Here is a 23860-nt window from a genome sequence, read left to right on the forward strand (position 1 = left end):
GTCTTGCTCCATCGCCTAGGCTGGAGTGCAGTGGTGCGATCTTGGCTCGCTACAACCTCTGCCTTCTGGGTATAAGCCATCCTCCTGCCTCATCCTCCCGAGTAGCTGGGACTACAGGTGTGTGCCACCACACTGCAGCATTTTAAATTCTTCCAATTAATATGTAACATATCTAGTAAAATACGTAAATCTTACATATATCATATGATAATTTTTATAAATGTATACACCCCTGTGACCACCATCCAGAGCGAGCAAGGTACGGACTACCTCCAGCTCCTACCATGCTCTCTCTTGCCCCTTTCTCAAACCAAGGTCATCGTTATTCAGGCCTCTATCACCATGGATTAGTTTTGCCTGTTCCTGAGTTTCACGTAAATGGAATCTTACTCTATGTACTCTTTTGTGACTGATTTCTTTCACTCAGTATGAAATCTGAGAATCATCTATGTATTAATAGCAGTAATCTGTTGGTTTTCATTGATGTGTAGTATTCCAGTGTAGGAAAGAAAAGCAATGGATTTACCCATTCTACCGTGGGTGGACATTTATGTTGTTTTCAGTTTAGAGCTATTTTGTCACACTTCAGTTCCTTCTTTCTTTCTTTCTTTCTTTCTTTCTTTCTTTCTTTCTTTCTTTGACACAGTTTCACTCTTGTTGCCCAGGCTGGAGTGCAGGGGCGCCATCTCGGCTCACTGCAGCCTCCGCCTCCTGGGTCCAAGCGATTCTCCTGCCTCAGCCTCCCAAGTAGCTGGGATTACAGGTGCCCACCACCATACCTGGCTAATTTTTTGTATTTTTAGTAGAGATGGGGCTTCACCATGTTGGCCAGGCTGATCTCAAACTCCTGACCTCAGGTGATCCGCCTGCCTTGGTCTCCCAAAGTGCTGGGATTATAGGCGTGGGACACTTCAGTGGTTTTACTTGATGATGACCCTACACGTTGTTGAGGTTTATAGAACCGAGGGCCCCACGCACATTGTTCAGTTGTGTCTACTCTTTCATACCGCCCACTCTTCGTTGGTTTGTCTCTCTGCTGTTTAGAACAAACCTGGAGCTTCCTATAGGAATCTGATCTCCACTTACATTTGATTGTAAAACTAAGTAAAATATGCTCTGTGCTTGGAAAAGTGGTGGTTCTCTTTATTTTATCTTTATTTCTTATTCTTCTTATTTTTGAGACCAGGTCACTCTCTGTTGCCCAGGTTGGAATACAGTGGTGTGATCATAGCTCTGCCTCCCAAGCAGCTGCTACTATAGGCACGTGCCACCACACCCAGCTAATTTTTTTTTGTGTGTGTATATATATATATATATATATATATTTTTTTTTTTTTTTTTTTTTTTTTTTTTTTTTTTGTAGAGACTGGGTTTTGCCATGTTGCCCAGGCCGGTCTCAAACTCCTGGACTTGAGCAATCTGCCTGCCTCAGACTCCCAAAGTGTTAGGATTATGGGTGTGAGCCATCATGCCTGGCCTATTTTTTCTATTATTATTATTATTGTTATTATTTTGAGATAGGGTCTCCTTCCATCATCCAGGTGGGAGTGCAGTGGTGTGGTATGGGTCACTGTAACCTCGACCTCCTGGGCTCAAGCAATCCTCCCACCTTAGTCTCCTGAGTAGCTGAGATGACAGGCACATGCCACTACTCCCAGCTAATTTTTTATTTTTGGATTTTGTTGTAGAGATGGAGTTCCACCATGTTGCCCAGGCTGATCTCCAAATCCTGGGCTCAAGTGATCTGCCCACCTCGGACTCCCAAAATGTGAGGATTACAGGTGTGAGCCACCAGGCCTGCCTGGCCTATTTTTCTTATGTATAACAGTGCTTGAGCTGGGTGTGGTGGCTCACGCCTGCAATCTCAGCACTTTGGGAGGCCGAGGCAGGTGGATTGAGGTAAGGAGTTCAAGACCAGCCTGGCCAATTATGGTGAAACCCCGTCTCTATTAAAAATACAAAAATTAGCCGGGTGTGGTGGTGCACACCTGTAGTCCCAGCTACTCGGGAGGTCGAGGCAGGAGAATTGCTTGAACCTTGGAGGCGGAGGTTGCAGTGAGCCAAGATGGCACCATTACACTCCAGCCTGCGTGACAAGTGCGAAACTCCATCTCAAAAAAAAAAAAAAAAAAAAAAGGTGCTTGAGCATTGTAACCCTGTTTTTTTAAGAATCAGAGCCAGGTTTCTCTAGATTATGTAGCTGCTCTAGGAGTTTGTAGTTACTGCTATGAAAATTGGATACCTCTTGTTATGGACTGAATTGTGTTCCCCCAACTTCATACGTTGAAGACTTAGCCTCCTTAGTACTTCACCATGTGACTGTTTGGAGATGGAGCCTTTAATGAGGTGATTAATCTAAAATGAGGCTGTTAGGATGGGCCCTAATCCAATCTGACTGGTGTCTTTATAAGAAGAAATCTAGTCACACAAGAGAGACACCAGTAGCACATGTACACAGAGAAATGGCCATGTGAAGAGGAGGAAGAGGGTGGCCATCTGCAGACAGGGAGAGAGGCCTCAGAGGAAACTGAAGCAGGAAGCAGGACTGGACTCCAGAGGTGGGGCTTAGACATCAGACCAGATGGAGGACTAGCTAAAACGGTGGTGGACAGTGAGGAGGAAGCACCCTCCAATACCCTTCAATCAGACACACCCATCAGTGTGCTGTGTCAATTTACCATTGTCATGGCAATGTGTCCAGAATTGGTGGGTTCTTGGTCTTGCTGACTTCAAGAATGAAGCAACGGACCCGTGAGTGTTACAGTTCTTAAAAATGGTGTGTCCGGAGTTTGTTCCTTCAGATATTCACATGTGTCTAGAGTTTCTTCCTTCTGGTGGGTTGGTGGTCTCACTGAATTCAGGAGTGAAGCTGCAGACCTTCGCAGGGAGTGTTACAGCTCATAAAGGTAGTGCGGACCCAAAGAGCGAGCAGCAGTAAGATTTATTGAAAAAAGCAAAAGAACAAACCTTCCACAGCCCACACTGTGGAAGGCAACCAGCTGGGTTGCTGCTGCTGCCTCAGGCAGCCTGCTTTTATTCCCTTATCTGACCCCACCCACATCCTGCTGATTGGTCCATTTTACAGAGAGCTGATTGGTCCGTTTTACAGAGAGCTGATTGGTCTGTTTTGACAGGGTGTTGATTGGTGCATTTACAAACCTTTAGCTAGACACAGAGTGCTGATTGGTGTGTTTACAATCCTTTAGCTAGACACAAAAGTTCTCCAAGTCCCCACTAGATTAGCTAAGACACAGAGTGGTGATTGGTGCATTTACAAACCTTTAGCTAGACACAGAGTGCTGATTGGTGCATATACAATCCTTTAGCTAGACACAGAGTGCTGATTGGTGCATATACAATCCTTTAGCTAGACACAGAGTGCTGATTGGTGCATATACAATCCTTTAGCTAGACACAAAAGTTCCCCAAGTCCCCACTAGATTAGCTAGATACAGAGTGCTGATTGGTGCATTTACAAATCTTTAGCTAGACACAGAGTGCTGATTGGTGCGTTTACAATCCTTTAGCTAGATACAAAAGTTCTCCAAGTCCCCACCTGTCTTAGAAGCCCAGCCGGCTTCACCTCTCACCAGTACTCATGGCAGGACTCTGTGGCACCTAGCCTGGGCACTCCAGAAGCCCAGAGGGAGCTCGTTCCCTGATCTATCCCAGCAGGCACCTGCCAGCTGTGCCAAGTGCAGGTCCACTGAGCCCACACCCACCTGGAACCCCTGCTGGCCCGAGAGTGCTGCACACAGCCCCAGCTCCCGCCTACGCCTCCCCCTCCACACCTCCCCACAAGCAGAGGGAGCCAGCTCCCACCTCAGCCAGCCCCGGAGAGGGCCCCCCACAGTGCAGCGGCAGGCCGAAGGGCTCCTTGAGCATGGCCAGAGTGGACGCCAAGGCTGAGGAGGCGCCAAGAGTGAGCCAGGGTTGCTAGCATGTTGTCACCTCTCAATCCCACCTCTAAATAGGACACCCCAACTGCCGTTGGGAATTTGGCTGATGACTGCTCTAGCTACTTCCTGCTGGATAGAGGCAAAGAAGGGGCCCTGCAGTTGTAGCGTCCTCCAGAGGGGAACTCTTTAGGCCAGTGGAAGGGCCAGTGGGTTGGTCCAGGGGTCCTCGGTAGAAGTTGTTAGTTGAGCTCATTTGGAGTTCCATTTGTAAGACCATCTGTAGCTTGATGGCCTTGATTCTGGAGGAAACAAATTTGACAAGAAATTTAAAAATACAGGGTCCAAAGGCGAGTAACAGCAAGATGGTTGCCATGGGACCTAGAAAGGGGAGAAACCATGTTGTCTAACTTCAGAGGTTGGTATAAGAGTTTGAAAGGCGTTGTTTGATTTCAGAAGCCTTTTCCTGTAAATGCTGGGCGGCATCTCGTACTATCCCTGACTGGTTAGTGTAAAAACAACACTCTTCCCCTAAGACGGTGCAGAGTCCTCCTTTCTCAGCAGTGAGGAGGTCTAGGCCTCTGCGGTTTTGGAGAGTCACTGCTGCTAGAGAGTCTATTTGGGATTGTAAAGTAAGGATAGACATCGTTATTTCTTGCAAACTGTCTGAGAAATCCTTTGAGAGTGTGTGGTAGTAGGATAATGAAGTAGATAAGCTGGCTATTCCAGTTCCTGTAGCAGTAGCCATTCCTAACCCTATAAGTAGGGGTATTAGTTGTATGGCTCTGTGCTGACGGACTTGAGCTTTGAGGGTACTGATAAGGTCTGATTTCCTGGGGCAATGCTAGTGTTGGACTTAAAAGGACTAAGGTGCAGGTGTCTGTCCAGTTAGTGGGGAGGCAGATATAGGTCGATGTTCCACATAAGAAGAATATACCTTGGTTGGGTAGACAGAACTGGTTGTGTATATTAAAAAGATGTGTGAATTTGTTGTTTTCATTTCCCCATACTCCTAGAGTACTTGCCAAGGGAGCTCCAGTGAGCGGCTAGAAAGGGGTGTCGGGAGCAAACTGAGTGGCTCCCTGTGTTCTATTTTCCCGTTAGAGAAAAAAAGTTTACAAACCTTTAGCTAGACACAGAGTGCTGATTGGTGCATTTACGGTCCTTTAACTAGACACAAAAGTTCCCCAAGTCCCCACTAGATTAGCTAGACACAGAGTGCTGATTGGTGCGTTTACAATCCTTTAGCTAGACACAAAAGTTCTCCAAAACCCCACCTGACCCAGAAGCCCAGCTGGCTTCACCTCTCACCAGCACTCACCGCAGGATTCTGTGTCACCTAGCCCGGGCACTCCAGCAGCCCAGGGGGAGCTTGTCCCCTGATCAAGCCCAGCAGGTGCTGGCCAGCCACCACCAAGTGAGGGGCCCCAAGCCCACACCCACGTGGAACCCGAACCAGCCACGCGCAGCCCCGCCTGCTGCCTGCGCCTCCCGCTCCACACCTCCCCATAAGCAGAGGGAGTCAGCTTCGGCCTTGGCAAACCCCAGAGAGGGGCCCCCACAGCACAGTGGCGAGCTAAAGGGCTCCTCGAGCATGACCAGAGTGGACCCTGAGGCCAAGGAGGCACCGAGAGTGAGTGAGGGCTGCTAGCACGTTGTCACCACTCAGCAACACCCACGAGTTACTGCCCCTTTCCATGGCACTGACCCAGTGACACAAAATTTACTAAAACTTCTGCATAAGTCACCCCTTAATCTGCATGCACTTACAAATGGGTATAAATATGACTGCAAAACTGCCCTGGGGTACTACTCTCTGCCTACAGGGTAGCCCTGCTCTGCAGGAGCTGTCACAAAGCTGTAACGCTGCCTCTTCAATAAAGCTGTTTCCTTCTACCTCTGGCTTGGCCTTGAATTTTTTCTTAGGCAAAGCCAAGAACCCTCACAGGCTAAGCCCCACTTTGGGGCTCGCCTGCCCTACATCAAAAGCAATCCTGATGGCATTTTGATCTTAAGACTTCTAGCCTCCAGAAGTAAATTTCTGTTGTTTAAGCCACCCAGTCTGATATTTTGTTATGGGAGCCCTAGCAAACTAGCAGACCTCCTCAAATAATTTTTCAAATAACATGAGGTAACATTTATAGAATAAGTAGCCTCTTTAAACATTTTTCATTTTTAATCAGGAACCTAGAAACTCCATTGTTGACCACGGTTTAAATGTATCACAAACCAATTGTTCAGTAGCAGACCCCACACAGCCTACATATTCTTTTGGCTAAGCTGTCTCTTGTGGACACGTGCTGCCCACAAATCCCTGCAAGGCACTTCCTCACTGCTTAGGTGGACACTATCCTTTGTGATGAGACCAGTGTTCAACATAAGGTGCTGCTGTTTCCTAATTGTCCAAAAGTTGCTGCTGTTTTGCAGGGTGCCGGAGTAGGAGTGGGTTCTGTGCAGAGGTGGAGCTAACGGCCTTCCCTCAAATCTGTGCCACACTGTGTCATCTTGACCCCAAATCAATGCTGTTATGTTCAGAGGCCCCCAGTGTCTCTTAAAATACTGACGTCAGCTTCTGGTGCTCACTGCCAACTATGGAGGCTCAAATTCAACCCAGGGGGCTGGCTGGTGGTGGTGGTCATGGGAGGTACATGCTAGTTCATTTCTTTTCTTCCTTTGCACCCAAACTTCCAGCTAAACTTTTTCTTCCTCCCCCAATTAAAAACTACTCTTCCCCCAATAATAGTGCTCATCTGAGTCTCAGCTCAGCCAGTCTCCATGCCCCATCACTCTTATAACCAATGTGAGTCACCTAAAGGCTGTTGTTAGTGTGGGAAAACGGGAATGGGATTTCATTTTTAACTTATCCTCAAGGGCATGGATACATCTGAGATTAATTTTTTGTGTTGTTTTCAACAATGCTTTTTAAATATTGTTCTTGAAATAATATCAAACTCTAGAAGAGCTGCAAGAATAGTACAAACAACTCCCATATACACTTTAGTCAAATACGTCAACTAGAAAAACATTTTGCCACATGTCATTTATTACTTCCTATCTATCTATAGGTCTATGTATCTATGTGTCATATATATGCACATATCTGCATATATATGCATATTTTTCCTGAATCTTTTGAGATTTAGTTGCAGAAATCATACTTATTTACCCTCAAATGCTTCAAAATCTGTTTCCTAAGAACAGGAATATTCTCTTACACAATTATGAAATTCAGAAAGTTTAACATTGACAGAATGCTATTACCTAATACATGGTCCAAATTTAGAATTTGCCAGTTGTCCTAGTTATGCGAAAATGTCCTGTCCCTCCCCTTCTGACCTCCAGGATCTAATTGGAGGTCACGTATTACACTGAATTGTCATGCCACTTCAATCTCCTTTAACCGCTGTCTTCCATGACATCTACACTTTTGAAGATGCCGGTTTTGCAAATGTTCCTCAATTTGAGTTTATTTTTGACTATTAGATTCAGGCTATGTGTTTTGGGCATAATTAGAACTTTAGACTTACAATACTATTGTTGTAATTCCTGCCTCAAAGAAAAAAAATGCATTGAAGAGTTATTATACCCTTCCCACAGACTCCCATTGCTTCAAACACAGCTAGTTGAAAGGAACTCATTTGAGAAACTAATTCACTTGGAGGTATTAGTTGTTCCACATTATCCTTCTAATTCAATAAACCTGCTAGGAATCTCTGTATTTAAAAAGCAAACTTATGAATCCAAAGGAATGATGCAAATTTTTCTAAGTCACAAAAGCATATACTTCCCTCCCCACAAATAAGCCTTTTGCACTCCTAGGCCTATACTTTTAATTGCAGGTGTGGGCTGCTTCTCATATTCTATGTGTGTTCCAGGGTGAGGAATAATGAAATTTTACCTAGAGCTATGTTGAAAAAGCCCTTACCCTGAAACTCTATAGGAATAGCCTGCCTTCTATAATACATACAGTGATTAATGCATTGAAGCTGTTCATCCATCATTAGTTTGTCTTAGTTTACCTGAGGCTTACATATTACTTAGCGAGTCCTTCAAGGACTAGATTTCAGAACAATTAAATTTTGAATTGCAGAAGTCCTAACATTTGGGAAGAGAAAGCCCAGTCAAAGGCAGGTTAGTTTTTGGCCACTCTGTAAACATGGCTTCCTGTTTATGCCACTTATCTTGCCTGACACCGAGTACCTAGGTGAGTGGTGACATGCCAGAATAAAGGAGGAGAGTCAGAAGGGGAGGTGGGTTTCAAATACAAACCTTTATCTGTCTTCAAGTTTGCCCGAAGCTGGCCCTTTTCTGGTATGTCCCCATCAACCAAAAAAAAGAGAGCAGGTAGGGTTTATTTCAAAATATAGTTTTGTTTTGTTTTTCTGATGATGTTTTCAAGTAGGTTTTTATTGAAGCCTGTAAATTTGAAGCAAAAATCTGTTCTTAAAATGAATATTTTCTAGAACGTGAATTAAATAGTTTTTTTTTTCTTTTTTGACCATTTTAATAAAGCAAAGAAACATAGCATGATGATTTTATCTCTCTTTTCTTTTTCAGGGCAACCATTCCCAAAGTCCTTTCATGTCTTCGTGCTGATTTTTTTTTTTCTGTTTTTTTTAGCAGCAGTAGTAGCAGCAACTTTTGCACATAGATCTTGGGAGGAAAAAGTGCAAGCCACTGACCACATATGCAGAACTAAAGTTCTTATGTTACAGGCAAGATAAGTGGCATAAACAGGAAGCTGTGTTTTACAGAGTGGCCAAAACAAATAACCAATGAATGCAATCTGTGGGATTTGTTTCTCATATTGCACCCTGAGAATATAAGGTTCGAAGGGTTGAGTGAACTTATGTCTGTAGAGTTCTAGAGGTACCAGAATATTCTTGTAGCAGTTTAATCAGGCTTTTTGAACCTGGAATTATGTTAAAACTTTGAGGGGAAGTTTATCATTTTAGTCAGCATCTATGTAATGATAACGGCAAACAGTGAGAAAATTATCAAATTAATTTGCATCAGTTGAAGTCAACATTAAAGTACATTTAGATACCATAGTTTAAAAGTAATTATTTGGGGCTGGGCGCAGTGGCTCACGCCTGCAATCCCAGTACTCTGGGAGGCCGAGGTGGGTGGATCACCTGAGGTCAGGAGTTCAAGACTAGCCTGGCCAACATGGTGAAACCCTGTCTCTGCTAAAAATACAAAAAATTAGCCAGGTGTGGTAGCGGGCGCCTATAATCCCAGCTACTTGGGAGGTTGAGGCAGGAGAATCGCTTGAACCTGGGAGGCAGAGGTTGCAGTGAGGCGAGACAGCACCACTACACTCCAGCCTGGGCAACAAAAGTAAAACTCTATCTCCAAGAAAATAATAATAATAATTATTTGGGTTAGACAAGTCAAGTTTATATCTTTAAAGTATTATCTACAGTCAGACTCTCCATAACTTTTTAATTGCTTTAAGCTTTATAATTTTTTTTAAAAGTTTACTTTGTCATTGCATCTTGCTCTGTACTTTTTCCAATGAGTATAAAAACGGTGTCATTAGTGTCTTCATGTGGTTTATAATGATCTCAATTTATTTAAATGCTGTTTAATTTAGAGGAGGAGATGGATTCTTTCAGCATCTCAGTATGGATAGGAATTACTAGAGCTACCCATTTTAAGATTTTATTCGCATAAATATCCTGTGACCATAAGAAGTTGAGGATAAAAATAACGTGGTTATTGTCCAATTTTGCAAACATCAATAACCTGTGATCCAATATCTTCACTGCTGACAAAGAGAACAGTTTCTAGTCAGTGGTGTTTAGGATATTTAATCTTCAGATCCAATAGTTAGTTTGGAAAGATAAAACAGAAATCTTTTTGCTGCTTTTTCTGAAGGATTGGCTTTTTTTTGCTTCAGTATGTTTGGGTTTCTCTTCCCTCTCAGCTTTCCTCAGATGAGCTTCCCCTCTGGAGTCTTCTTCTGGGGAAATATCTATAAGGAGTAAGGCGACGGTGTGGCCAATAAAATGGCTGGAACGGAAAACGGTGGTTACACCTTGAAGGCAGGAAAGGTCTGTTTGGAAACCTAAAATAGATTCTGGGCCTTCGTGGAAAAAAATGGAAGGGACACCTAGGTGTCTTTGTGATGGGCTGGACCCTTGTGACCGGACTCCTCGTGGCGGGTGGAGGGGTGAGTGTAAAGATCTGGCAGTCGGTAGGGTTTGCGTTATTTTGTGAGTCTCCAGGAGGGGTAAATACCTCTTCTTGTCCTGTGGAGAGGAAAACGCAAGTCAGGAAACAGGTCTGGTAACAGAAGCAGAAGGGTGGTTTAGAGTGGTGGCAGAGGAGAGAGATGGGAAGAGAGAATTAGAGAAATCTCAATGTATATTTGAAAGAACACCCAGCGTTCAATGAAATGAAACACAGACACACCTGATGACCCAGCATTTCCACTGTGGGGAATTTACCCAGGAGAAATGAATGTTTATGTCCATAAAAAGACTCGTTCAGGGGTGTTCACAGTAGCATTATTCATAATAACCTAAATGGAAACAATCTAAGTGTCCATCAACAGAGGAATGCATGAAGAAACTGTGTATATTCTTACAATGAAATAGTACTCAGCAGTGAAAAGGAAGAACTACTAATACCTACAACGTGGATACATCCCTTGAATGTTGAGCAATACAAGTTAGACACAAAAGTGTACATACTGTACAACTCCCTTTATATGAAGTTCAAGAGCAAGCAAAATTAATCTATAGTTTAAAAAAAGGTCAAAATAATAATTCAGCTTAGGGCAAGGATAGGTATTTTTTAGCAGAAAGTGTAGCCAGGGAACTCTTTAGAAATGTTTCATATCTTGATCTGGGTGGTTGTTACATAGATATGGTTATCTATATATCTATATGTATACACACAGGTGTACACACACATATATAATTTGTATATAAACACACATATATGTGTACATGCATATGTTTGTACACATACACATGTTTATATGTAGCCATATGTAAAATGTGATCAAGCTGCACTTTTAAAATGTATGAATTTTGGCCGGGTGTAGTGGCTCAGGCCTGTAATCCCAGCACTTTGGGAGGCTCAGGCAGGCAGATCACGAGGTCAGGAGATCGAGACCATCCTGGTTAACATGGTGAAACCCTGTCTCTCCTAAAAATACAAAAAAATTAGCCAGGCGTGGCGGTGGGTGCCTGTAGTCCTAGTTACTGGGGAGGCTGAGGCAAGAGAATGGCGTGAACCCGGGAGGCAGAGCTTGCAGTGAGCCGAGATTGTGCCACTGCACTCCAGCCTGGGTGATAGAGTGAGACTCCATCTCAAAAAAAAAAAAAAAAAAAAAAAGGATTTTATTGCATGTAAATTACAACTAAAGAAAATTCAGTAGAAAAAAGGAACTTAATGTTAAGAAAATCAAAACAACTGCCCCCAAAGGCCATTAATCCAAAAGTTCTGCTTCAACTGCCCAAGCAGTGAAATAATTTCCTAGGGGAAGGGAGGGGCCATCTACAAGCAGCAGGAGAAAGAGCACTGAGAACCAGGATAGAATTATCTTTTCAGAAGAAATTTGGATCAAACTCAAGTGTCATAGTCTTCCTTGACTGTATCATTGAATCAAATTGGCTATGAAAAAGTAATCTTTTCTTTAGAAAATTGTTCCTTCACTCCCTTAGAGGCTTACATATACTGCCTGGAAAGGGTTGCCCGTGTGAACGATGATAAAATGAACTTCCCCTGTAATCCCAGCACTTTGGGAGGCTTACGTGCGTAGATCACCTGAGGTCAGGAGTTAGAGACCAGCCTGACCAAAATGGAGAAACCCCGTCTCTACTAAAAGTACAAAAATTAGGATGGCACATGCCTGTAATCCCAGCTACTTGGGAGGCTGAGGCAGGAGAACTGCTTGAGCCTGGGAGGCGGAGGTTGCTGTGAGCTGATATCATGCCATTGCACTCCAGCCTGGACAACAGGAGCCAAACTCTGTCTCAAAAAAAGAAGAACTTCTCACAGGAAGTTGAGAGTGCTGAGGCACTTACCACCTCCCCCCAAGGACTAGATTCCCCTCTCCTTTGGGACAGTTTAATTCAGGTTTCTTGGCTGTATTGGATATGCTTGTTATTTGCCTATGTCCGTAGTCCCTTCTACATATTATGTTTCACCCATGAACCCTGGAAATGTCAGTTGCCAGTCCTATACACCTTCTGGTTATGGCTGATTGGACCACTGATTGACACTCAACTCATTCATTGGCTGGTCAGTGACCAATCAGATTCTCACTTGAGAATTGCGTTACAGTGGAAGACGTCAGTGGAAGGTGTAGGGCAGGGGCTGGAGTGTCAGGTTTTGGCCTTGGGAATATTGAGAATGCAGAGAAGCAAGTCTGCACATAGAAGCAGCAAAATAGGGAAGGCCTCTGGGACAGAAGAGACCAGAGGCCTTGTGGTAACAGAGTGATGTTGGGAGCAGCGGCCTTGGTGTTTTTTTTTTTTTTTTTTTTTTTTTGACGGAGTCTCCATCTGTTGCCCAGGCTTGAGTGCAGTGGTGCGATCTCGGCTCACTGCAGCCTCCACATCCTGGGTTCAAGCTATTCTCCTGTGCCAGCATCTTGAGTAGCTGGGATTACAGGCGCCCACCACCACACCCAGCTAATTTTTGTATTTTTAGTAGAGATGAGGTTTCGCCATGTTGGCCAGGCTGGTCTCGAACTCCTGACCTCAAGTGATCCACTTGCCTCGGACCTCTCAAAGTGCTGGAATTATAGTCGTGAGCCACCATGGCCGGCCAGTTTTTGGCTTTTCAGGGAGCCCTAGTTATCCTTAAGTTTCTTGGAGATATCCTTATAATAATCCACCTCCAGCTCTACTTGTTCCTAAAGCTAGCTTGAATGGGTGTCTGTTCCTCGAACAAAATGCTAACCCCTTCTCCCATAGCTACTCAGGGTACATTGAAATTCTGTAACTGAAACTAGATTGAGACACTTTACAGAAAATGACCAAATCTCACATTAGTCGCTTTTTTTCTGGTAAGTTCTGAACCTTACAGGAAGACATTCTGCCAAGAATCCAGTCGCTAGGAGAGAAATTAGCCTTTGAATTTTTTTTTTTTTTTTTTTTTTTTTTTGAGATGGAGTCTCGCTCTGTCGCCCAGCCTGGAGTGCAGTGGCGCGATCGGCTCACTGCAAGCTCCGCCTCCTGGGTTCACGCCATTCTCCTGCCTCAGCCTCCCGAGTAGCTGGGACTACAGGCGCGTGCCGCCACATCCGGCTAAGTTTTTTCTTTTTTTCTTTATATTTTTAGTAGAGACGGGGTTTCACCATGTTAGCCAGGATGGTCTTGATCTTCTGACCTCGTAATCCATCTGCCTCGGCCTCCCAAAGTGCTGGGATTACAGGCGTGAGCCACCGCGCCCGGCCTGACTGGCCTCTGTTTTAAGCCCCATCTTGACATTTTGCTGTCAGCTCAGGCTTAAGGAGGCCTTGAGCTTTGCCACTAGGTTAACTATGCTCCAGCTGCTAAAAACTACCTACCCACTGGCCTCTTGTGCTCATCTCATTTCTAGAAACCTGAAGATATTCTCTAAATCCTCCTCTAACAATTGGGTTTCAGAGCCAGCAAGGCAGGTTTTCTCTGACTCTGGGATGTCCAGTAGTGTTCAGTGCTCTCTTTTTCTGGGAATTTTCAAGGGTGTAAGATCAAGGTATAAGCTTGCTTCAATCACTTACCCAGGAATGTGGGCAGGACCACATAAAACCACATTCTTCCAAACAAACTAGACCTATGGTGATTCTATTGGGTCACCAGTTAGCTAGCACAAGTGTTCTAAAATGTGGGAGTAATAGTGATTGGTGTGGGAACCTGTCACATCTTACAAAGTTATGGCCACACATCTGAGAAAGTGGGTTTATGCCATCTATGGTCTCTGATGTCAGCTGATCTAACACTCATTAATTCTTTTATCTTTGTTCTTCTCTGTTCCTTATCTTCTAAACCTTTGCTACCTCCTCAAATTTCCCTCAAAATTTTCATTCTTCATTCATCTGAAGAATTTGCTTTGAAACGCTCTCTACCTCTCTAAGTTGATTTATCAGCTTCATATTCCAGAGAGAAAGCTGAGGTAATCTGCCATGAACTTCTTTGGTTCCTCCTCCTCTCTCTTTAAAGTCTGTACACCTACTGATTCTGCTTCTCCCCCTATTTAATCCATTGGAATCTAACCCTGCCTCCTCCACTCTCCAAAAGCTACTTTGGCAAAAGTCATCAATTGTCCTGGGCTTCTGAAAAGGTGGTTGCAGATGCCTAGAGCACCATTTCCTGAACTCTTTGCCTGGCTGACTCCTATTCAATTTCAAGTCTCTCTCTCTCTCTCTTTTTTTTTTTTTTTTTGTCAGGGAGGCCTTTCCTACCCAGAAGCTTGGTTAAAACCCTTTGCAACATGCTTTCGTAGCGCCCTGTGAGTCCACTTTCATCATACTCTTCAGCTGTGTGATTATTATTCAGTGGTTATATGCCTACTCCACTGAAAGATCTACGTGACCGTCTTGTAGACTGCTGCCTCCTCGTCCCTAGCACAGCGTCTCCAGTGCAATTGAATTGATTGAGAGAAATCCCGGTTTCTATAATTGCAAAGTTACCAAGTTCCTACTTCTCAGGAGTAGTGTGTTGAATAATAAGCAAATATTTCCCCTTATGTAACATACTGATATGCTCTCAAAGGCACTGGATGTCAAAGATGAGAGCTCTTCTGCAAGCTTAATAAGACCAAAGTAGGTCAAATATTTAAATGCAGATTAAAAACATTTTGAGAGGCAGAAAAGCAAAGTGTTTAAAAGGATAGGCTCTAGAGCCAGGCTCCCTGAGCTCTGCCATTTAATAACTGGGTGAACACAGATAGATTCCTTAACCTCTCTGAGTCTCATTTTCCTCCTTTGTAAAATGAAGAAAATACTACCCATCTCATCATCTCTTTGTGAGTGTTATCGGAAACAAAATATATAAAGTGCTGAGAATATTGCTGGATGTACAGTCTGCACTTAATAAGTGTTAGCTACGGTTACTAATCTTGAATGTTATAGAAACATTCTGTTAGCTTAGCCCCATTTTCTTAGGCCCATAACATTTGTGCATTAAAGATAGGGCTATTGGGGACACATGTTATTAGAATAGGACCTCCCCAATGACAGGGACTGTTGACTCTTGGTTACTGTCTGTGTCTCCAGCACCTAGAATAGTCCCTGGCTTATAGTGGTACTCAGTAAATACTTGATGAATTAAATGGTCAGGCTGACCTTGAGTGTTCCTCTCTGTTTATTTTTGTGGAGTTCAGTGAGTATTTAATTTCAGTCCCAGAAAATCTGTAATAATAATTTATATTTAAAAATGGCCAGGCGTGGAGGCTCACACTTATAATCCCAGCACTTTGAGAGGCCAAGCCAGGCAGATCACTTAAGGTCAGGAGTTCAAGACCAGCTTGGCCAACATGGTGAAACCTCATCTCTACTAAAAATACAAAAAGTAGCCGGGCATGGTGGCGGACACTTGTAATCCCAGCTACTCCGGAGGCTGAGTCAGGAGAATCATTTGAACCCAGGAGGTGGAGGTTGCAGTGAACTGAGATGGTGCCACTGTACACACTCCAGCCTGGGCAACAGAGGGAGACTCCGTCTCAAACAAACAAACAAACAAAAAAATAGAGTATAATAGAAGAAACAAAGCAAAATATTGCTTGGAATTTGAATATCAGTTTTAAGGTAGTTTATTATAGTCTAGACATGAAATTCATAGCATACCAACAACTACTTTAAAAACAAGTACTTTTTTAAAAAAAGGTAATGATGAAATACCTTTTTTTTTTATAATTACCTATACTCTGTGGTTATTTGGGCAGACAAAGCTGGCTTGCAGTGAACTACACTGATTTTAAGAGAAGTCAGCTTTCTACTTGAAGTGTAAGTGTGCAGTTCTTCCCTCACATGGCTCATGGAGTCTTAGAAAAATTCTCATGTGCTTTCAGACTTGAGTCAGAAAGAAAAATAAGTTCTATGATGGATTTACTCACAATAACTGCAAAACTCAATTTATTTTGTAGACTCAGAGAATGACTATCTTGGTCAAATCTCTGATTTCACAGACAAAATATCAGAGCCTAGAAAGTATCAGACAGGCCTCTTTCAATTCTACCCTGTGAGTCAAGTTGTTTCAACAAGGTACAGGTTACCACATTAGGGGCTGTGGCAAATGCAGAGATGATTAAGATTAAAAGCCTGAGCTCAAGGAGTGGGCAGATGCTGTGAAGCCGGGGATCTGCAGTACAAAGCAGATGCAGTACGTGCCATAGGTGATGCACAAATAGCTGTAAGAAGTCAAAGGTGTCAGAAAGAGAAATTGCAATTCTTAAATGATTACATCTTAACAAAGACTTTGTAAAGGCAAAATCATAGTGGCATTTAAATGTTGTGCCTTAAAGCAGAATTGCAACACACAGAGGTGAAAGCAAGAGGAGGGAGCAGCTGTGGTTGCTGCTGTGCAGCAGTGAGAAGAGGGTGAGTTTGGAGAGCCACACATGACCTTGTTTGGCAGATCCAGGGTGTGTGTGAGTGAGCGATGAACTGGAAGCAGGGCTGCAGGGGTAGAATGAAGCTACATTTGAAGGACTTCAAGGGATTGTAGGGAAACGTGAGTCAAATTCAGAAATCAAATCTGATGTTTCAATGGGTGCAACGGGTGTTTTGTTTTTTGAGACAGAGTTTCACTCTTGTTCCCCAAGCTGGAGTGCCACGGCACGATCTCTGCTCACCACAACCTCCACCTCCCGGGTTCAAGCAATTCTCCTGCCTCAGTCTCCCGAGTAGCTGGGATTACAGGCATGCGCCACCACATCTGGCTAACTTTGTATTTTTAGTAGAGATGGGATTTCTCCATGTTGGTCAGGCTGGTCTCGAACTCCCGACCTCAGGTGATCTGCCCTCCTTGGCCTCCCAAAGTGCTGGGATTACAGGTGTGAGCCCACTGCACCCAGCCTCAGTGGGTGTTTTTAAGATATGAATAAAATAAATCTCTAATCTCATTATAACTTGTTTAGCTATGTGTTTACAAAGCCTCCTGAAGAGCCGTTCACTTTTCGCAGAGAAAATGGCAGGTGGCTAGTTTTGTTTTATGATGCTTCTTTTAGATGTCACTTTTAGCAGCTGAGGCTTGGGGACCTTGTCTTGGGATATGGGGGGCAGGTTTTGTTCATAATCTATGCTCTGCCCCCTGATTGCCAGAGTACGTGCAGAGGTTGCATCACGGGGTTTCTGTGTATTCCATGACCAGCTCTGATGTCCCTCCCCCTCTCCTGTCTATTGTGAGCTCTGAGGGATGGTAACAGGGAATCTGTCTGGGGATGAGCAGGGTTTGGCTGAGCCCCTGCAAAGCCCCCTCCCCAAGACACGTGAAAGGGGTGAAGGGCTCTCTTTGACTCCTAGGTCCATTTTCCCAAAACAGCATCTAGTTTTGGAATTAAAATAAACTGAAAAAAGGTTAAATCTAGGCTCCCCAAGATTTCCTCCCCTTGTATTTCCCTCTTTTCGTCCCTTCTCCAGCCTCTTCTTTTCTTTCCCTAGGGGTTTGCAAAACAATTCTAAGGCTCAGGACACATTTTTGCAGTGGGAACAAAGAAACAGAATAGGAACAGTTGAGAAATTGAATCTAATATAATCCTAAAGAAAGAAACCTGTGTCCACCTCTGTGGCACCAAAATGCAGCTCAATAGATGTGATTAATTAAGCAATGAACAAAGACTAAATACCCACCATGTGCAAATTACTATGCTGCTGGAGATAGAAAGTGGACGGTGCTGTAATTCAAAGTGGAATTGTTAGCTTTGTAACTGTAATAACTAGTATTTGTACGGCGTTTTTAGCTTAGAGAGTTTTTCACGGATGATAGCTCATTTGGTCCTTGCAAACCCCATAACGACGGATATTATTAATATTGTCACTTCACATATGAGAGTCTGATACTCAGAGATGTTAAGCGTGTCTAAAGTCACAGGGCTATTGCCGAGACGAGGACCAAGGTCTTCAGGTGACAAAATCCAACCTCCTTCTCTTTAACCACACAGGCTGATGGAAGGTGAGGTAAATATTTCCAGTTTATGGGAATGTATAATCATGGAGCCAATTTTGTCTTTTCCTACAACTTATTAATTAGTGGACCCACAGTAGAATAAAAGCAAAACCCTTACCTTCTGCCACAGTTACCGCCAACCAGCAGACCAGTAACCAGTAGGAGAAGCAGTGTCTGCGAGCCATGGCTTCTACGCTGAGCTGTCACTGCGTTGAACCTGATGTTGCTTTAAAGGGGAGTTGGTGAGTCACCAGCAGCCTGATTCAGGTAATTTGCATTTGCACAGTGGACCACAGTGATCAGGGCTTGCGGTGTGAGGGTAAGAAATCAGCAAGGAAATACCAGACAGTATTTGTCAACCAGAAGCTTCTTGGAATGACAGCCAGATATCAATCATCTCTCCTCAGAGGGGGATTTTGGACAACCACGCCTTCACCACCCTTCTAATCCCTCAAATCTTCTCCCATGTTAATGCCTTTCAGTTGTGTATATGAGTCTTCCTCTGCAAGAGAAATAAGCTGTCCAGAAATATGCAACAGTGCTTTGCTCTGTGCAGCTTACCTACTTAAAAAGCGAAACAAGAGGGAGAGGGCATTATCCGGAGGCTTCCTGACCCTGGTGGTTTGCAGTGGAGAGTTGGGGATCATTCTTAGGCCCCCAACCACGGTTTATGCTGCTTCTCTGCTCTGCTTTTGTCCAGGAGGCAAGGGAAGCAGAATCAGAAAACTATCTTCCCTAGTGGTCATGACGGTCACTGTGTAAACAAACATAAACATTTGGGAGAGTAACTTAGTGAGTCGTCCTTTCACGGCTCCTCCTGATTCACCATATTGCATATGAGATGGACATGACATATCTACCTCCAGTTGGTTTCCTGAGGGAAAGACTTCATCAGCTGCTGGATATATGAGAGGGGATTGTCACAGGTGATTAAGAACATGGACCTGGGAGTTAGGAAAAATTCGTCTTTGTTCCTTTCCTTACTAGATGGGTGACTGTGGTGAGTCCCCTGAGACTTGCTGAAGCCTCAGGGGCCTCATCTGTAAAATGGGACTTGTGGTACTACCCTCAGAGGAATTTGTGAATTAAAGAGATGCTTTTTAAATATATATATATTTTTTAATTTCAATATATTTTGGGGTACAAGTGGTTTTTGGTTACACGGATGGATTCTACAGTGGTAAATTCTGACTCTTTTAGTGCACCTGTCACCTAAGCAGTATACACTACACCCAATATGTAGTCTTTTATCCCTCACCCCCTTCCCAACCTCCCCCACCCCCAGCCTCTAAAGTCCATTATATCATTCTGTATGTCTTTGTGTCCTCATAGCTCAGCTCCCACTTATAAGTGAGAACATGTGATATTTGGTTTTCCATTCCTGAGTGACTTAACTTGGAATAATGGCCTCCAGTTCCATCCAAGCTGCCGCAAAAGACATTATTTCATTTTTTTTTTAAATGGCTGAGTGGTATTCCATGGTGTATTTCTACCACATTTTCTTTATCCACTTATTGGTCAATGGACACTTAGTTGGTTCCATATCAAGGAGTTAATTGACATACAGCTCCAACCACAGTGCCTGGCCTGTGAAAGGGAGTGTTTGTGATTGTCATTAAATTATAATAACCCCAACTGATAATTTATTCTCTTAGGAGGCTGTACTTGCCAAATCAATTAATCACTGAACAGACCTCCACTTTAAGGAGAACATTTTCCTGGGTATCATATGGAAAAAAAAAAAAAAAAAAGAACAAACTAAACATGGTCCCTGTCTTTGAAGGACTGACAATTTAATAAAAGAGGCTGTGCAAACTGAAAATCAAAATGAATAAGGATGCAAACACTCACAGATAGAAAATGGAAAGTTCCTCAGGCTTGATGTTAGTCCTAGGCAAACTTCCAGAACAGATAATCAGATGGATGATTTGTCAGCAGTTTGAAAAGGAATCAGGAAACATCCAGGACAAGTTGAGTTCCTTAGACTTGCCACTCATTCAACAATTCTGTATTGACTTTTATTTATCCAGTGTCAGACACTGGTCTAGGTGCTGGGGCTAAAGATAAAATTCCTGCTCTCATGGAACTTATAGTCTAGGAGACATTAAATATTAACTCAGGAGTAACAGTAAAGGGTTTTGAGTGCTAAGAGAGAGGAAGGACTGAAGGTTATGGGAGAACGAAGCAGAGAAACACAGTCTATAATTTTACATCAATAGGTCAGTATCACATATGCTACTTTGTCCCCTTCATTGGAGATACACCACAATGCCAATAGAATTAGATTCACATAATCACTTTAACCACTGCCCGGTGTTTCATTTTATAGATTTACTGTAATTTATTTAACCAAACTTTAAACTGATGGACATTTCTATTATTTCTTCTGATTCTCTTTCTTTTTTTTTTTTTGGAGTGCTAATGAGCTTTCATCTTAAATGTTGATGAAAATAAATAACAAAAGCAAAATAACTTATTTTTTCATTCAAATCTAGTGTTCCGAAATTTATAAAATAACGGAACAAAATTTTAAAAGGAACAAATTTTTTTTTTTTTTTCTTTTGAGATGGAGTTTCACTCTGTTGCCCAGGCTGGAGTGCAGTGGTGCGATCTCAGCTCATGGCAATCTCTGCTTCCTGGGCTCAAACAATTCTCGTGCCTCAGCCTCCTGAGTAGCTGGGATTACAGGGCTACTCAGGAGGCTGAGGCATGAGGGTGTGCCACCACATCCAGCTAATTTTTTTGCATTTTTGGTAGAGACAGGATTTTGCCATGTTGGCCAGGCTGGTCTCGAACGCCTGACCTCAGGTGATCTGCCCACCTTGACCTCCTAAAATGCTGGTTTACAGGCGTGTGCCACTGCACCTGGCCAAGGAACACAATTTTAAAAATTTTATCAAATTCTTATTCAGCAGAAAACTCTAACATTTCTTTATTATTGGTGTATAGAATAACTAAGTCTCGGCATATCTTATTTCTTTGTATGTTATATATAGAGTGGAGCCAAGTGTTTCACAACACATAAAATCAATGAAACTGATGTGAAGTTTCACATTCATTTGCCAAAATCCTTATACCTTAAAAGTATGAAAATATTTCTGAAAGCTTATTTCAAATGCAGTAGTTTTGGTAAAAATATCTTTTTAGTCATATACTTTATCCACAAATCATCTAGTTGCAGATTGATCAATGAGAATCTAATGTCTATGTTTCCCAATGTCAAAAAGGCTATAAATGGCTTTGAGTCACAGTTGTTAATCCAGTGTGTTAAGGGGAAGGACCCGTGTATGTAGGCCAGTTTGTGTTAGGTCTTTTTCTCACGATGACCTTATGAGGTATTGAGAGGAGTTACAGTTCTTTCCTCAAGACTGAAAGACATTAAGTGGTAAGACTGAGAGTCAGAACTGAGATTTTTCTGATTCCAAAATTCATGTTTTTTCTTCTAATTAAATATACAGTCATATGCTGTATAATGACTTCTTGTCAATGACAGATTGCATATATGACAGTGGTTCCATAAGATTATAATGGAGCTGAAAAATTCCTATTGGCGAGTGACTTCGTAGATGCCATAAAGTCATAGCACAATACATTACTCACATGTTTGTGCTGATGATGCTGGTATACACAAACCTGCTGCACTGCTAGTCATGAAAAAAGTGTAACACTTACAATTATGCATAGTACATAATACTTGGTAATGATAAATGACTATATTACTGGTTTATGCATTTACTATACTATAGTTTTCATTGTTATTTAAGACTGTACTCCTTCTATTTATGAAAAATAAGTTTGTTCTAAAATAGCTTCAGGCAGGTCCTTCAGGAAGTATTCCAGAAGGCAGCATTTTTATCATAGCAGATGGCAGCTCCATGCATGTTACTGCCCCTGAAGATCTTCCAGTGGAACAAGATGTGGAGGTGGAAGACAGTGACAATGATCCTACCCTGTGTAGGTCTAGGCTAATGTATGTGTTTGTGTCTTAGTTTTTAATAAAAAAGTTTAAGTAAAAAAAAAATTTTTAGAAATACAATAAAACTTACAGAATAACAATACAAAGAAAGCATTTTTGTACTACTGTACAATGTGTTTGTGTTTTAAGCTAAGTGTTATTACAAAAGGTCAAAAGGTTAACATTTTTTAATTTAGGCTGGGCGCAGTGGCTCACTCCTGTAGTCCTAGCACTTTGGGAGGCCGAGGCGGGCAGATCACAAGGCCAGGAGATTGAGACCATCCTGGCCAACATGCTGAAACCCTGTCTCTACTAAAAATACAAAAAATTAGCTGGGCGTGGTGGCGGGTGCCTGTAATCCCAGCTACTTGGGAAGCTGAGGCAGGAGAATGGCATGAACCCGGGAGAGGAGCTTGCAGTGAGCTGAAATTGCATCACTGCACTCCAGCCTGGGTGACAGAGCGAGACTCCGTCCCCCCGCCAAAAAAAATTAAATTAAATAAATAAAATTTATGTATTTATTTATTTTTTCAGACAGAGTTTCACTCTTTTGCCCAGGCTGGAGTGCAATGATATGATCTCGGGTCAACACTGCAACTTCCACCTCCTGGGCTCAAGCAATTCTCCTGTCTCAGCCTCCAGAGTAGCTGAGATTAGAGGCATGCAACACCATGCCCAGCTAATTTTTGTATTTTTAGTAGAGATGGGGTTATACTATGTTGGTCAGACTGGTTTTGAACTCCTGACCTTGGGTGATCCATCTGCCTCGGCCTCCCAAATTGTTGGGATTATAGGCATAAGCCACTGCGCCTGACCAAATTTAATGTTTCTAATTTAAAAATTTATAAAGTAAAATAGTTATAGTAAGATAAGGTTAATTTATTATGGAAGAAAAATATTTCCATAAATTTAATATAGCCTAAGTGTGCAGTGTTTATTTTCATTTTATTTTTTATTTTTTTTTGTTCGAGAGGGCGTCTTGCTCTGCTGCCCAGGCTGGAGTGCAGTGGCACCATCTCGGCTCACTGCAAGCTCCGCCTCCTGGGTTCACGCCATTCTCCTGCCTCAGCCTCCCGAGTAGCTGGGACTACAGGCATCTGCCACCACACGCTGCTAATTTTTTGTATTTTTAGTAGAGACGGGGTTTCACCATGTTAGCCAGGATAGTCTCAATCTCCTGATTTCGTGATCTGCCTGCCTCGGCCTCCCAAAGTGCTGGGATTACAGGTGTGAGCCACCACGCTCAGCCTGTGTGCAGTGTTTATAAAGTCTACAGGAGTGTAATGTCCTTCACATTCACATGCCACTCATTCACTCACTGCCCTACCCAGAGCAACTTCCCATCCTGCAAGCTCCATTCATGGTAAGTACCTTACACAGCTGTACTTTTTTTTAAATCGTTTATATGGCATTTTTACTCTTCCTTTTCTATGTTTGGATACACAAACACTTACCATTGTGTTACAACTGCCTACAGTATTCAGTACAGTAACATGCTCTACAGGTTTGTAGCCTAAGAATAATAGACCTATACCATATAGCCTAAGTGTGTAGTAGGCTATACCATGTTTGTGTAATGCACACTGTGATGTTGGCACAATGACGAAATTGCCTAATGATGCATTTCTTAGAGAATATCCATGTTGTTAAGCAATTCATGACTGTATTCACTTTGTTTTAAACATTCATTCCTTCATTCATTCATTTACTCACTAATTCATTAGTGGATTTATGTTCTTATTTTAATGGGCTCTTCTGTTTTATATCCTTCTTCTTTTTTTTTTTTTTTTTTTTTGAGACGGAGTCTCGCTCTGTCGCCCAGGCTGGAGTGCAGTGGCTGGATCTCAGCTCACTGCAAGCTCTGCCTCCCGGGTTTACGCCATTCTCCTGCCTCAGCCTCC

General features: G+C 42.8%; 1 protein-coding gene across 1 annotated transcript; it reads right to left on the reverse strand.

Moving 5' to 3' along the window:
- Positions 1-9728: 9728 nt before the first annotated feature.
- On the reverse strand, positions 9729-18189 carry ODAPH (odontogenesis associated phosphoprotein). The gene is given in 4 exon segments (XM_025386239.1): positions 9729-9772; positions 9775-10150; positions 17689-17732; positions 18123-18189. Coding segments are annotated over 4 exon segments (531 nt in total).
- Positions 18190-23860: the final 5671 nt, after the last annotated feature.

The sequence above is a fragment of the Theropithecus gelada genome, chromosome 5, assembly GCF_003255815.1.
Source record: "Theropithecus gelada isolate Dixy chromosome 5, Tgel_1.0, whole genome shotgun sequence".
Classification (NCBI taxonomy): Eukaryota; Metazoa; Chordata; class Mammalia; order Primates; family Cercopithecidae; genus Theropithecus; species Theropithecus gelada.